The sequence below is a fragment of the Dipodomys merriami genome, unplaced genomic scaffold (assembly GCF_024711535.1).
Source record: "Dipodomys merriami isolate MVZ:Mamm:240054 unplaced genomic scaffold, mDipMer1.0.p SCAF_3, whole genome shotgun sequence".
Lineage (NCBI taxonomy): Eukaryota > Metazoa > Chordata > Mammalia > Rodentia > Heteromyidae > Dipodomys > Dipodomys merriami.
Genome location: NW_027204492.1, coordinates 38,457,040 through 38,473,153, shown reverse-complemented (window position 1 = coordinate 38,473,153; position 16,114 = coordinate 38,457,040). Strand labels below are relative to the sequence as shown.

The 16,114-nt window shown below is 45.0% G+C and overlaps 1 protein-coding gene across 6 annotated transcripts in view; it reads left to right on the top strand.

The window, feature by feature from the left end:
- Window positions 1–16,114, top strand: part of Frmpd3 (FERM and PDZ domain containing 3) — a 144,827-nt gene that overhangs the window by 113,756 nt on the left and 14,957 nt on the right. For all 6 annotated transcript variants that reach the window (XM_070039960.1, XM_070039963.1, XM_070039965.1 and 3 more), the window contains 3 exons: window positions 850–939; window positions 3,221–3,400; window positions 13,181–13,325. In XM_070039960.1, coding sequence (XP_069896061.1) covers window positions 850–939; window positions 3,221–3,400; window positions 13,181–13,325 — 415 coding nt within the window. The remainder of the gene's footprint in view (window positions 1–849; window positions 940–3,220; window positions 3,401–13,180; window positions 13,326–16,114) is intronic.

Here is a 16,114-nt window from a genome sequence, read left to right as displayed (position 1 = left end):
GTGGCTCAAGTGATAGAGTGCTAACCTTGAGTGGAAGACCTGAGTGACAGTGCCCAGGCTAAGAGTTCAGTCCCCACAACTGAAAAAAAAAAAAAGCTACAGTGCCCAGGCCCTGAGTTCAAGCCCTATAACAACCCACAAAAAAAGTTACTATGGTTTTGGATGCTCCTGCTAACAGTGGGTGGAGGCAACTGAGGGAAGGATGGAGGCAGCTGAGGGAAGAGTATCTGTAGTAAATAAAAGTAAATAAACTCTGCCACAAGAGAGAATGTCAAGGCAAATGGCTATAGGGCAAAAGAATAGAGATAGAGAGGTTGGAGAGAGTTGGGAAAAGTGAAGATAATTTGGTGATTATTGCAGATGAGAGGATGGAGTCCAGTGTCAGAGATTTCTCAATAGCCTTAGAGATTCTGACAGAGGTCTAGAAGATCAGGTGAAGAGCAGGCTTGAGATGTCATGCTACTCAATGAAAAAGCAGAGTAAGACCCTCAGCTTCAGATGGGCAGTGCCTAAGTGGCTCAAAGAATTTGAAGGATCTCAGAAAAAAAAGCGTGGATGAAGTGGGTATCAGAGTTGAAAGAAAGTATTAGAATTAAAAGCAAGCTCAAAATGAGTCAGTTGGACGCTTTAAGAGCCAGGATCAGGAGGCTTGGAAAGGGAGAATGGCAGAGGTGAGAGCAGTCCAATCTGGAACCTTCCCGTAGTTTCACCCCAGCCTCTCCTCATTCCCACAGCATAGCTTAGTGACTGGTGCCTGTCTTGATATTGAGACTCCTCTTTTGTTAACATAAATTTGTTTTTCCTGTGCTTGTGGGGCTTCTCATATTCCAGGGGGGGTTGTTTCCACAGGGCTCTGCAATTCAAGCAAAGCTCCAGTACCTTCGAATTCTGAATGAACTTCCGACCTTCACTGGCGTTTTGTTCAACACTGTGGGCCTGGTCAGTGGGGTGTGGTAGGGGAGGGTGTGATGGGGAGGGTGTGGTGGAGGAAGGGCAGCTCTTGGTTGGTGACCTTGGGTAGAGGTAGCATAGGAAGGACCTTGAATTCAAGGTTTCCACATCTATGGATCCCAAATGTGGACCAAAAATTATTCTAAGAAAAAATGTGGCAGTACTGAATATATATATATATGCTTTTATTTTAATTATTTCCTAAGCAAAACATATGACAGATGTTAACACCACATTTACGCTAATTAGGTATTGTAAATAATATCAAGTATATGTAAGATGTAGCCAGATGTGGTGTTATACTCCTGTAATCCCAGCTATTTGAGTGAAACAGATAGGAGGATAACACTCCAGGGACTGCCTGAGTAAAAAGCAGGAGATATTTTCATTTTCTGAAAAACAAACCAAAAGCAAAAAGACTGGGGAGGCATGGCTCAAGTAGTAGATCACTCGACTAGCAAGTGTCAGGCCCTGAATTTTACCCCCAGTACCAATAAAAAATAAACTGCAGGGCTGGGGAGGTGGCTCAGTGGTAGAATGCTTGCCTTGCACGCATGAGGTCCTGGGTTCCATTCCTCAGCACCACACAAGCAGAAAAGGCCAAAGCTCTGTGGCTGAAGTGGTAGAGCGCTTGCTTTGAGCTAAAGAGCTGAGGGACAGCATCCAGGCCCAGAGTTCAGGCCCCAGCCATCTAAAATATAAAAACCATTCCCCGCTCCTGGGCCACACAAAACAGGTGATAGGATGGATTTGGCCCACAGGCCTTTTTCCAGCCCCTGCTATATTTCACTGCCCTTACGCATACTCTGGTAGTCCCCTACCCCAGGTTTCCTGATTTCCCCATCACGCCCCCTGCAGGTGCAACATTGACACTGCAGAAGCAATTCTCATGCTGCGGGGCACAACTAGCCCCACCCCTACAAATATGCCCCAAGGTCGTTGACCCAGGTGAAAAAAATTTCAAAACATCTTGCTGATTGGTGCCAGGTGCTTGTCACACTCTGGCGAGCACTCAGTCCTGCAAACTGCACGGGGAAAAAAAGCAGTATTATCAAAATGCCTGTAGAAAGACAAAGGGGTTCCCAAGGGTGATGCTAATGGCAGAAAGGTGGGCAAGAACAAGGCTCTGGTTTGATGGCTCCAGAGAGTATGTCAGGACCATGTAAGGGAATCCACTCTATTACACCTACAGACAGACATTTAAATACTGAGATCACTGAAAGCCCCCTGTACCCTCCTTTCACCCACAAACACCCCTCAAATCTCTTTTCCTTTCATCTATCATTGCAAAAACTTCTATTGGACATTTCTTTTGGGTTAAAATTTCAGGAAGCTGGGTATCAGTGGCTCATGCTTGTAATCCTAGCTACTTAGGAGGCTGAGATCTGAGGATTGTGGTTTAAAACCAGCCTGGGCAGGAAAGTTGAGAGATTCTTATCTCCAATGAACTACTCAGAAAAAGCCAGAAGTGGCACTGTGGCTCAACTGGTAGAGTGCTAGCCTTGAGCACAGAGAAGCTCAGTGACAGAGCCCAGGCCTGAGTTCAAGCCCCAGAAATGCTTATTAAAAGACGTGTGTGTGTGTGTGTGTGTGTGTGTGTGTGTGTGTGTGTGTGTGTGTGTGTGTGTGCTTGTCATGAGACTTGAACTCAGGGTCCTGGGTGCTACCCCTGAGCTTTTTTTGCTCAAGGCTATGCCACTGGAACTACAGTCCCACTTGAGGCTTTTTGGTGGTTAATAGGAGATAAGAGTCTCTCAGATTTTTCTGTCTTGGCTGGCCTCAAACTGTGATCCTCAGATCTCGACCTTTTGAGTAGCTAGGATTACAGTTGAGACAACTATACCCAGCAGAAGAGTCTATTAAGCATCTAATTTACCTTTGATATGTTACGTAGAGTTTATTTATCACTTCAGCTTTTGGCTGTTGGGGAAGGGAGGATAAAATCTTGGCACAAAGTTGTCTAGTCAGACAGAAGGTCAGGTGAGAGTCTCAAATCGCCTGCAGCCAGCAGTAGAAAGTCTGGGGCTTAGTAGAGGAAGGTTCTCCAAAGGCCTGAGAACTTCCTTCACCACTTTGCTAGAGCTAGCCCTGCTGCTGGCCACTTAACCCTACTGCTGCAGTGGCTCTGCCTTGATACTGTGCTCCAGACATTTCTACCACCCCCTCCCTACCCAGCAGAACCAGTGCAATGTGCATTTTCTGTTTCCTCCTGTCTTCTGTCTTCCTGCTTCTCTGTGAATACTGCCGGCCGGCCATGCTTGGACACCAGGACGAGAAACAGTCAGCCACCACTCTCCTAGTGGGACCCCGTCACGGCATCAGCCATGTTATTGACCTCAAAACCAACCTCACCACTGTGCTGTCTGAGTTCAGCAAGATCAGTAAGATCCAGCTGTTCCGGGAGAACCAGGGTGTGGCCCGAGTGGAGACAAGCATCATGGATGCCAAGGTAAACTCCGCTTTGATGGGGCTGTTTCTCTCCAGGAACATGCTTATGAAACATGAGAAAGAAAGCATGAGATTGTGAAGTAAGATTCTGTGATTCTGGACCCTGGACCCTGTTGAGTTTTTCTTTCCTTCCCTTCTCAGCCCTCCAGATACTATATTGACCACCTAGGATGGTCAGCCAGTATTAGGGATTGCTAGGAATTGTCAGATGAACCTGTGATCAGAATTTCTCCACATGGCAGGAAAGCTGAAGAACTGACAACTACTGCTAGACCAGTACTTCCCAATTTTTCTCATGTTGTATTATAGGAAAATATATTCACAAAGCTGAGCATGATGGTACATGCCTGTAATCCTAGCACTGTTGTAGTTCTAGCACTATGGAGGCTAAGGTAAAGAGATCATAAATTCAAGGTTTAGGCTAGGACTACATTGTGAGTGAAAATGTCTCAAAATAAAAAATGATAGCAAAGAGCCAGGCAGCGGTGCTTCATGCCTGTAATCTTAGCTACCCAGAAGGCTGAGGACTGAGGAAAGCAGTTTGAATCCAGCGGGGGCAGGAAGTACACAAGATTCTTTTTGCTTTTGATGTGGGTTTTTTTGCCAGTCCTGGGGCTTAAACTCAGGACTTGGGTGGGTACTGTCCCTGAACTCCTTTTACTCTATGTTATCCCTCTACCACTTGAGCCACAGCGCCATTTCTGATTTTTTCTGTGATTAATTAGAGATAAGAGTCTCACGGGCTTTCCTGCCTAGGCTGGCTTCATACCTCAATCCTCAGATCTCAGCCAGCTAGGATTTACAGGCATGAGCCACCAGTGCCTGGTTCATGAGCCTCTTTTTTGGGGGGGGTCCAGTTGTGGAGCCTTAACTCTGGGCCTGGGCGCTGTCCCTCAGTTCTTCAGCTTAAGGCTAGGGATCTACCAGCGGTCTACCACTTGAGCCACAGCGCCACTTCCAGCTTTTTTCTTTTTTCTTATATGGTGCTGAGGAATCGAACCTGGGGCCTCATGCATGCAAGGCAAGCACTCTACCACTGAGCCATCTTCCCAGCCCCTCATGAGCCTCTTATCTCCAATTAACTACTAAAAAAACAGAAGTGGAGCTGTGACTCAAGTAGTAGTGCATTAGCGCTGAGGAAAGCTCAGGGATAGTGCCCAGGTCCTGAGTTCAAGCCCCAGAACTGGCACACACAAAAGAATTTGGCAAATTACTAGAAATGGAGTTCACTAGTTGAGTGCTTTCCTACCATTTGCAAGCTCCTGGGTTCCATCTCCAGTACTAACATCAAAAATAAGAGAGAGAAACCAACAGAATGGTGAGACAAAGGACAAGGGGGGAACCAATGCAACAGCCATATATACAAGACAGTATGTTGGAAATGATCTCTACAACTTGGAGGTGGGGAGATGGGGGGACAGAAAGTAGGAGAAAAATGAGGGAAGGGATAATAAGATTGACAAGAAATGTACTTATTACCTTATTTGTGTAAGTATAACTCCTCTGTACATCACCTTGGCAATAAAAAAATTTATGTGCAGAAAAAAGACCAGAGAAAGCAGGCACCAGTGGATCACCATTGTAATCCTAGCTACTGAGGAGACTGAGATCTAAGGTTCTTGCTTTGAAGCCAGCCTGGAAAGTCCAAGAGACTCTTATCTTCAATTAACCACCAGAAATCTGGAAGCGGAGCTATAGCTTTAGTGGTAGAGCACCAGACTTGATTTTAAAAAAAGCTAAGGGACTAAGGGAGAGTACCCAGAACCTGAGTTCAAGTCCCAGTGTTAGCGCAAAAACAACAAGAAAGGAAGAGAAGAAAAGGAGGGATGAAGGAAGGCAGAGAGGGAACCAGTTGAGGAAGACTCATTTTGAATCATGGAGGAGGGAGATCTGAGCATGTGGACAGAACCAGGGTGGATGCTTGGGGAGGAGCGGAGTAGATAGAGCTTCAACCCCATTTCACCTCCAAGTCCAGAGCATGCAGAACTTTAGAACCTTTCTCACAGATCAGCTCCTTCAGTTATTGTGAGCTGTGCAAAGTCTGGCAGTGGTGGTCAGTTGCCTCCTCCACAGCTCTCCTGCTAATACAGTAACCAGCAGGGATAGGGCAGGCCTGCCTGCCTGCCAACCAGCAGGCACTTAGAGTAGGTGTAGCTTTCCCTTTTTAAAGGATTTGGCTGAAGGATGTGGTGTTAACAGCTTAAGCGTAGAGAGTTTGCTGTTTCTAAAAGAACAAATTATTTACTTTATTTTTGTATTTGGGAAACCCAGAAAGCTTTAATATGTTAATTTTCCACCTGCAAGTCACAGGATTCCCATTGGTTTGGGAACCTGCCTGGTGCTGTTTAATTGGCTTGTGGCCATTTCCACAACGTGTGATTGCTGCTCTCCTCAGATGTTTTTGGGTAAAAAGCCAAATTAACCAGTAAGGAAGGGGGATCAGAGACGGGCATGCGTGGGAGGTGTGATTTCCTGACAAATAGAAGGGCTTTATAAGGAGAAACAGCTTTCCAACTGAATGGCCTCCTGTGTTCTTTTCACATTGTCACTGTGAATTTTCACATTGACTATACATTAAGGATGCCTGGTTCTACTGCTGGAAACCATGCATTCATTGGTTGTAGGCAATACCTGGTCATCTGAATTTTTTCCAGTTTCCTAGGTGATTCTGTAGTACAACCAATTAGGGGAGTTGTTTAGTTGATGCGTGTGTGGGCACGTGCACATGTGTACGAGCATGCATGTACCAGTACCAGGTCTTGAACTCAGGGTCTTACATTCTCATTTTTTATTCACATTCACAGTTTGCACCTTAACACTTGAGCCATGCCTCTAGTCTAGCTTATTGCTGAATTTAAGATGGAGTCTCTCATACTTTTGTGCCTTGGGTGGTTTTCAAACTGTGGTCCTCAGATCACATCCTCCTAAGTAGTTAGGATTACTGGTGTGAGCCACCTTCACCCGGCTTTTTTTTTTCTTCCTGAGACAGGGTTTTACTATGCAGTCCTGGCTGGCTTTGTTGAATTCATGATTCTCTTGCTTCAGTCTCCCAAATGCTTGGATTCCAAGAATGCCAGAATCCACACCCAGCTACAACTAGTTTCAGAGTTCATGACTGAGACCTATATGACCAGAGGTCTGAGAGGAAATAGGCTGCGCAGGGATCTGAGGGTATTGCCTGAGTTAGGAGCAATAGGGTGCTTTGTAGAAGTGATCCAGCAGTCACAGTTATATGCTTGAATGCTCCAGATAAGCTATACCCTTACTGGAGAGACAACACTCACAAACCATGTTCAGAGTTCTGTAATCGGACAACTGAGGTTCAGGTCCCAGCCATATTGCTTCCTAGCTGTGTGGCCCCAAGAAAGTATCCAAACATTTTTGAACCCGAATCTTATTGACTGAAAAATGGAGCACCTATACATCCATTAAATGAGAAACTATATACTGCATGGTACATAATAGGTACCCAACAAATAAGTCCTGTTACTTTTTCAGAAGCAAAATACCAGTCAGGAAAAAAGACAAGTGAAATAAATGTAATAGTGTGGTATGGAACAAAGAACAGGACAGAGTTTACGAGACTGGCTGCAAGAGCATGTTTTAGCTGGATCTTGAAGTGATAGGCATGAATTAGTTAATAGGGACAAATGGGATGTGTTCAAAGGCAAGGAGCAAGCATAGAAATGAACAAACCACATGGGCAGGTTGATAAGCATAGTTTCTTAGCTGTAGAGGAAAATGAGAGAAGAGGGCAGACAGATTAGGGAGTTGGCAGAAAAAGTTGCTTCAGAGTTCTCAGTCCAGGGGCTGGGAAGGTGGCTCAGTGGTAGAGCACTCGCCTTGTATGCCTGAGGCCCTGTGTTCGATTCCTCAGCACCACATAAACAAAAAGAAAAAAGCGGGAAGTGGCGCTGTGACTCAAGTGGTAGAGCGCTAGCCTTGATCTGAAGAGCTGAGGGATAGTGCCCAGGTCCAGAGTTCAGGCCTCACGACCGGATCAAACAAAAAACAAAAAACAAAACAAAACAAAAAACCAGAGTTCTCAGTCCAGTCCAAAGAATTCAGATTCAATGTGTTCAAATAATGAGAATCCACTATAGGTCTTTGAGCAGAGAGATGAGGGATTGGACGCTGATTTGGACCAGAATGAAAGATGCATGGAAACAAGGTTTGTGTGAAGCTAGGGAAGTAAGGAGGGGATTTTGGTACCAAGAGCCAAGAAGAGCTCAAGCTGGAGGCTAATAGTAGGATGGGAGGAGAAAGAGCAAGTGTGTATCCTTACCCCACACTTGTCTTGCACACACAGTGCACCTGCCTTGTTACAACTAACCCTGTTGCCTGTGGAACATAGCCCAACAACACTAAGAACTATGCTTTACACACTCACTAGATTGCATGATGAAACTGTGTGATGTCAAGGTAAGACTATATTTTGGGGTAAATGAAGGTTACATTTTGGTACCAAGAAACAGTGAATGGTTAGGAAGTTGACATGAGTGCTCAGAGGTACTACGATAGATGGTCAGGTATGTCCTACTTTAGACTGAATAAGTGCATATGAAAAACCAAGAGACAACAGGATCAGGTGTGTGCCACCACATGCAATGCTCTAGGTTGGATCCCCAGCATCATAAAAGAATGATAGAAGGAAAAGAGAAAAGAATACAACACAGATGAATTTTCTACTTTATGTCACAGTTATTCTACTTTGTAATAAAATTTCATCTGGGCTAGATGCAGAATAGTGTAGCTCCCCAAAAAGTCCATGTCCTAATCCAATTGCTCAGAACTGTGAACATGTTATATGGTAGGGAAGAATTAAGATTGTGGATGAAATTATCATTTCATCATAATTGATAACCAACTGACCTAAAAGTAGGGAAATTAGCTTGGATCATTCAGGTGGGACCCATGTAATTGTTTGGGTCCACATAAGTGAAGAAACTGAAAAGGCCAGACAGATTCAATGAGAAGACTCAGCCCAGCCTTACTGGCCTTGATAAAGGAAGGAACAATGAGCCAAACAGTGTAGGCAGCCTCCAGAAGCCACAAAAAGAGGCAAAGAAACAAATTCTATCCTACAACCTCCTTAGGTGGACACAGATGGGCCTACACTTCATTTTTAGCCCAGTGAGACTTATGTTAGGCTTTCCCCTCCAGGCATGGCAAAAAATAGATGTGTGTTATTTAAACCACAAAGCTTGAGGTTATTTGTTACACTAGCAATAAGAGATTAATCCACTGTGAGATTCCTCCAAATAGCAAGTACTTATACACTATATCAAAAATGATTTGATTGATAAACTACCAGCATTTGTTACATAAAGTCAGATGCATGTGTCCTAAGAGATATCCACTGTGCATCATGAGGACAAATGTGTACCTTCTGAAATGAACACAACACTTTTTATCCTTCTGTTCAGATCAATTAGCATACAAGATAAATGAATAAATGATGACATCATATACTGAAAACTTGAAAGCAGGTGTAGGTGCGCCCCCAAAAAATTGATAAATGCGGGCTGGGAAGATGGCTCAGTGGTAGAGTGCTTGCCTTGCATGCCTGAGGCCCTGGGTTCGATTCCTCAGCACCACATAAGCAAAATGAAAAAAGCTGGAAGTGGCACTGTGGCTCAAGTGGTAGAGCGCTAGCCTTGAGCTGAAGAGCTGAGGGACAGCGCCTAGGCCCAGAGTTCAGGCCCCACAAGTGGAGCCCCCCCAAAAAATTGATAAATGCAAGCCGGATGCCAGTGGCTCATGTTGTAATACTAGCTACTCAGGAGTCTAAGATCTGAAGATCACAGTTCAAAGCCAGCCCGGGTAGAAAAGTCCAGTCCATAAGATTCTTATCTCCAATAAACCACCAGAAAAAAAAAAAAAACAGAAGTGTGCTGTGGCTCAAGTGGTAGAGCACTAGCCTTGAGCTGAAGAGCTGAGGGAGAGCGCCCAAGCCCAGAGTTCAAGCCACACCAAAAAAAAAGGTAAACGCTAGGAGCCGAACTTGAAAGAGGGGCTGTGAATGTGGCTTAGTGATAGAGTGCTTGTCTAGAACTTGAATGAACTGACTGTGAGACACTTAGCCTACCTCTGCATAGGAGACACTTTCAGCTTTTCAATTTACTTTACGGGGAACATAGAAGTTAGAACCCAAATTTGACCCATTTCTTTCTAGATATGCCTCTCTGATCTGATAGTATTCTGGAAGGGTCTGGTAAAACCTAAGATTATTCACTTGAGTGCATGGAAGAATTATGTATGGAGATTTCAAAACCATTGGCTGTCCCAATTCTTTGTCTCAGATCACTCACATCAAAATATCTGAGGTACCATGAGGTACCATGAGGTACCATTTAAGTCTTTATGGCTTCCCAGGTAACTATTATTCTTGCATCTAGCCTGAGAACCACAGCCTTTAAGTCATATTCAGTCTTATCCCCAAATTAGCAGGCTGAGCCCAATTAACCTTTCCCAGTACTGTGGAGGCAAGAACTGGAATGTACTGGCTGCCTTGGACTTGATCACCATCTTGTAACCTTGCTTCTACAGGCCCTGGATTCCCATTTTTCTCCTGTTGTCAGAGATGCTAGAGTGAGCTGAAGCTATGCTAGGGCAAGATGTGATTGGAGCATGTCAAATTAATCCCCACTGTCCCTTCTCCTGGCTGTCTCATGCTTCACACTCCATCCTACTGATCTCATTTTCCACTTGAAAATGGCCTGGACATATTCTGTTTTCGCTTGGCTTACTTGCTCATAGTGGAGTGAGCATGAAGTAGTAGTGTTCAGATATTTTTCTCCAGGAGATAGCAGTGTGGGACTGAGACACCACTGGGACATTATCATACCCCATTACCATAGAAACATGGAAGCGGTAAGGGTGGAATGGTTGAAAGAAAGTCCCAAGGGATCTCTTGTGTGCCCCACTCCCCCCCTGTGTCTCCCATTCTCATGATTGAGCTGTATTGGTCTAGTGCTTTCTGTAGAGACAAGTATTACATTAGGCATCATGAGCATTAAAATCCTATTTAAAGTAAAATGTTTTTTTAAGGTTTTTCAAAAACCTATCTAACCTCTGCTTGCTTGCCTGCCTTTGATTTGATTTTTACCCCTATTGGCAAAAAGCACATCTGTGTTCCCTTTACATACTGCATTTGCCCCATGCTGGGGCCCAGTTGGCTATCTGCAAATGCTGAGGAGAGACTCCTGATGGGCTGAGCTGCACTGGACTGGGCTAAACCAGCTGCCAATGGGCTTGGCCCTCTCTATGCATAAGATTTTATTCTCGCCAGGCACCAGTGGCTCACACCTGTAATCCTGGCTACTCAGGAGGCTGAGATCTGAGGATCGTGGTTCAAAGCCAGCCTGGGCAGGAAAGTCCTTGAGATTCTTATCTCCAATAAACCACACACACACACACACACACACACACACACACACACACACACACACACACACACACACACACACACACAAGCAAAGCAAAGCAAAGCAAATAAAAAAAAAGATTTTATTCTCATGCTGTTTAATTGCTGACATCAAGTTATACAGGGGTAAGAAGAAACTAAAGTCACACAGTTAAGTCAATTAGTCACTCAACTTCCAGTCAGTAATTCTCTCCATTAGTCAACCAATCAGCCAGGTTACTAAGCAGAATATGAGAATAACTGACATTCTGCCTGCTCTGCAGCTAGCCTGTCAACTAAGCCTGAGTGAGTCAGTCTGCCCTGTAGCCAGTCAGCCCATCAGTGTGTCTATCAGACTACCATTCAGCCTGTACTCTAGTGAAATGGTTTTTCATCCTATTTGTCAGCCAAGGCCTTTTCCTCAAAAGAAGATTCTTTCAGCTTCTGAAACCAAATATCACACACTAACACATGTTCATGCCCACCTACCCACTGCTCCAGGACATTCTGTGTTCTGATAGCTCTCTGTAATTTGCCTTTGTGGTACTTCTCCCACCTTGGAGTCACATTTGTTTGTGTGATTATTCTTGTTATGTCATGTTCCTACTAGAGTGTAAGCTCCACAGGATCAGGAATTAGATTGGCTGCTCTGGAATGAATGGTCAAAGATTTCAGTTGGTCACGTTTCCCAGAAGGCATCGAGCCATTTGTAACAGTTGACCATGTCAACAAGGCAGGACGCAGGAGCACTTTGTGCAAGGGAAAAGCACAGACTAAGGTATGGTGCTATGAGAGAGCATGGCAAACTGTAAATGATGGGGCATTGCCTAAGCCCCAGGTGAGAGATGAAGGGAGGAGGTCACAGGCAGTGTTAAGGGACATGTGATTGGAGATTTTAGCCTGTCAGTGATGAGTTGTAGAGGTTCTCAGGGGAAAGAGATAGGCTTTTTAAAGACTCTTGTCGGAGACGAAGTGGGTTAAATTGAGAAGAGACGAACAGAAAAGCCAATTAGGAGGCTACTGGAAGTCCTTAGGTTAGTATATCCCAGCCTCCTCTATATCATGAGAAAACATCACAATTTCTATGGCAAAACATATCTACAGATGAGCCATATATACCCAAGTAAGGCATCTTGTGGACCCAGCAGAAGACCCAGTGGCTGAGAGGCTCAGATCACTGCCCCTCATCAGCCATTCCCACATACCTTGAGGAGAGTGGATCTGGGTGGAAGATGATAAGACAGGCACAGTGAGGATGGCTGTGATGTTTTTGAATGCCCCTAAGGTACATCAGGTGGCACTTTCTTAGACACAGCAATGATAGTAGCAACCATCCACGCTCAAACCTCTCTGAATCAGTCCTTCTGCATTAGTTACTATAAGGAGGATACCTAAGCCAGGCGTGGTAGTGCATGCCTGTAGCCTCGGCTATTTTAGAAGTGTCAGGGCATATGGTGGTGAGTGAGAGCTAGTATAGGCGAAGCCTAGACTTCCAGCTTTACCAACATTCTCCCAGCTGGCCCACACATCTGCTGAGCTCTGACAAATGCAAATGCAGCCACACAGCAGGCACATGATGTTATATAATTTTAGTCTTTTTCAGTAAAATATGTTGGTTCATTAAATGTGTGACTAAAGGCTGATTTAATGTGATACCTGAGTAAGAGTCTACTACAAAGCGAATCTCAAATCAGAAGTTGTCAGGCAGTGTGCCTAAATGTTTAGTTCTGAATATATATATATATATATATAGTGTTTATGGTGGTACTGGGGTTTGAATTCAGGGCCTTGAGCTTTCATAGCAGGTGTCCAGTGACTCCACACTTTCATCCTTTTGTTTTCTAGACCTAGGGCTTGAACTAAGGGCCTCTCATTCTTGTCTTTTCCACCTAAAGCTAGCACTCTACCACTTGAACCACAGCTCCACTTCTGGTTTTCTGCTAGTTATTTGGAGATAAAAGTCTCTCCTGCCCAGGCTGACTTTGAACCTCAATGCTCAGATCTCATCCCTTTTTGTTTCAGCTTAAGTCATGATCCTCCTATTTATGCTTCCCTCATATCTGGGATAACAGACATGTGCCACCACATCCAGCTTTTTATTGATTCATATGGAGACTTGTTAACTTTTTGCCCAGTCTAACTTTGAACCTCAATCTTCCCTTCTTTCACCTCCTGAGTAGCTAGGATGGCGGGTGTAAGCTACTGTACCCAGCTAAAAGTGTGGTTCTTCCAACAATTCAAGGCATCTTTTCTTTATTACCTTTATTTTTTTTCCTTTACTTTTTACTTTATTATTTATTACTTTTCTTCACTATCTTGGAATTGTAGCCAGTCTTCCTTCTCGTGTCTTTACGTTTCTTTCCCTCTCTTTCACAGCCTCTGGTGCTGTTGATGGAGTGGCCAGAAGCCACCAACTTTGCCTGCCTGATTGCAGGGTACTGCCGCCTCCTGCTGGATTCCAGAAAGATGGTCTTCTCCAGGCCTTCCAGCCAGCCCCTTCCACCTCCAATGATCAAGGCAGGTAGGGCTCAGCCTCGGTTGGTTTTCAGTGTGTTGGAAGCCCTTTGGACCCTGAAGACATAGATGGAGGAAATCTGCTGCCCTCACACTCACCCCATGCCCACAGTCCCTAATATCATTCTCACAGCTCTATATCAAGCACCCTTCCTGGCACATCCCCACTAGGAATGTGCCTGTTCAACAAAGCATTCCTGTAACAATGCAGAATGCTTGAGTCAGTGAATGGATGTAAGATACCTTCAGCAAGCATGTGCTGGAGCCAACTGAAGAATTGCATTGGGTAGGATGGAGTAGTACACATCTGTAATCCTAGCACTCAGATGATTGAGGCAAGCTGGGCACTGGTGGCTCACACCTATAATCCCAACTACTCAGATGGCTGACATTTGAGGATCATGATGGGAAGCTAGCCCAGACAGGAAAGCCCATGAGACTCTTCAATTAATCAAAGAAGAAGCCAGAAGTGGAGCTGTGGCTCAAGTGGTAGAGTACTAGCCTTAAGCATAAAAGCTTAGGGACAGTGCCCAGGCCCAGAATTCAAGTCCCAGGATTGTTTAAAAAAAATTAAAAAGCCGGGCGCTGGTGGCTCACGCCTGTGATCCTAGCTACTCAGGAGGCTGAGATCTGAGGATCGCGGTTCAAAGCCAGCCCGGGCAGGAGAGACCGTGAGACTCCTATCTCCAATAAACCACCAGAAAACCGGAAGTGGCGCTGTAGCTCAAGTGGTAGAGCGCTCGCCTTGAGCTGAAGAGCTGAGGGACAGCACCCAGTCCCAGAGTTCAAGCCCCATGACTGACAAAAAAAAAAAAATTAAAAAGAGGATTGAGGCAAGAAGATTATGAGTTTAAGGCCAACTGATACAGAAAAGAGGGTTCTCCATGAAAAGAATTTTAGCCAGGCTCAGGTGGCTAACACCTGTAATCCTAGGTACTCGGGAGGCTGAGATCTAAGGATTGCAGTTCAAAGCCAGCCCTGGCCGAAAAGTCCCTGTGAGACTCCTATCTCCAATAAACTATTCAACAAAGCCAGAAGTGGCACTGTGGCTCAAGGGGTAGAGCACTAGCCTTGAGCACAAAGAGGCTCAGGGGATAGCACCCAGGACCTGAATTTAAGCCCCAGGACCAGCAAAAAGGAAGGAAGGCAGGAAGAAAGGAAAGAAAGAAAGAAAGAAAGAAAGAAAGAAAGAAAGAAAGAAAGAAAGAAAGAAAGAAAGAAAGAAAGAAAGAAAGAAAGAGAAAGAAGGAGAGAAGGAAAGAAAGAAAGAAGGAGAGAAGGAAGGAAAGAAAGAAGGAAAGAAAGAAAGAAGGAAAGAAAGAGAAGATAAATTTTTGTTCTGCATTGAAAAATGGGGGAGAGAAGAAGGACTGGGAAGGGCCAGAAGGCAGCTTGAAAATAAGAGATAGAACAAATCAGCCCCCAAACACAAAGTAATAGACAACTTCCAGTGACCACCTGCCAAGGTTGTCCTGGTGATGGCACAAAGAGAAGCCTTGGGAAAATCAGGCCAGTCCAGGCCTGCTGCCCAGAACATAAGCTGGAGAAGAAGAAGCAGATGACTCGGAAAGCCTGTGCTTCACATACTAACCTTGGACTCACATACAAATAGTAAGGGTTCCCAACATCAAACATTATGAGAGAAGTCAAAACTTAACACCCAGTTGACACCTTTGTCACATGATAACCATTTGATGCACCTGCCCTTGCTACCTGACTTACTGTCATCAACACTTTATTAGTTTTCAAAGGGGTCACATCTGATTCATATTGGTAATAGCCATGTTTAAGCATGAAAACACACTCTTCAGGGCTGGGAAGGTAGCACAGTGGTAGAGTGCTTGCCTTGCATGCATGAGGCCCTGGGTTCAATTCCTCAGCACACATGTAAGCAGAAAAAGCCAGAAGTAGTGCTGTGGCTCAAGTGGTAGAGCACTAGCCTTGAGCTGAAGAGCTGAGGGACAGTGCCCAGGCCCAGAGTCCAGGCCCCACAACCGACAAAAAAAAGAGGAGGAGGAGGAGGAGGAGGAGGAGGAGGAGGAGGAGGAGGAGGAGGAGGAGGAGGAGGAGGAGGAGGAGGAAGAGGACGGGGGGGAGGGGGAGGAGGAGAAGGAGAAGAAGGAGAAGAAGAAGACGACGATGACATGCTTATGGCAAGATGACCTAGCACCCATAGAGCTGTGTGTCACTTCTGTATACATCATCATGACTTTTTTCCCCATTAACAAGTCCATCCCACACATCATAAAAGACACAAGTTTTGATGGATCTCATAATGTGCTTCATGAGAATGAAAAGGCAATGCACCAAACACAGATTTGGGAATGAATGTGCACCGCCCCCCACCCAAGGTATAGGAAGGGGTTGAGCTGGAACAGGAAGCAACAGGGGAGGAAGGTCGACATTGTCCAAAAAGAAATGTACTCTTTACCTGACTTAGGTAACTGTAACCCCTTTGTACATCACCTTTATAATAACAATAAAAAAAGAAAAAAGAAATAAGGGGGCAAGGTGTTGCACAGCTCCAGATGAAGAGCTCTGAAGAGACAGCTGGACTTGCTAACCTACAGATGGCCACATGCTAGAAAAGCCAGTGTTAGCACTTACAGTGGCATCTATGCTCCCCCACTGTCTAATCACACCCAAGTATGAGCAGAATAGATGAGGAAGGGAAATAGATGGCAGAAGGAAGAACTTGAATCCCAGCCAAGAGCCAAATGTAACAGTAGGAATTGTATCAGGAAGGAATCTGCATTAAGAAGCTGGCTCTAAGTACGGCTCCAGTGGCGTCTGCCC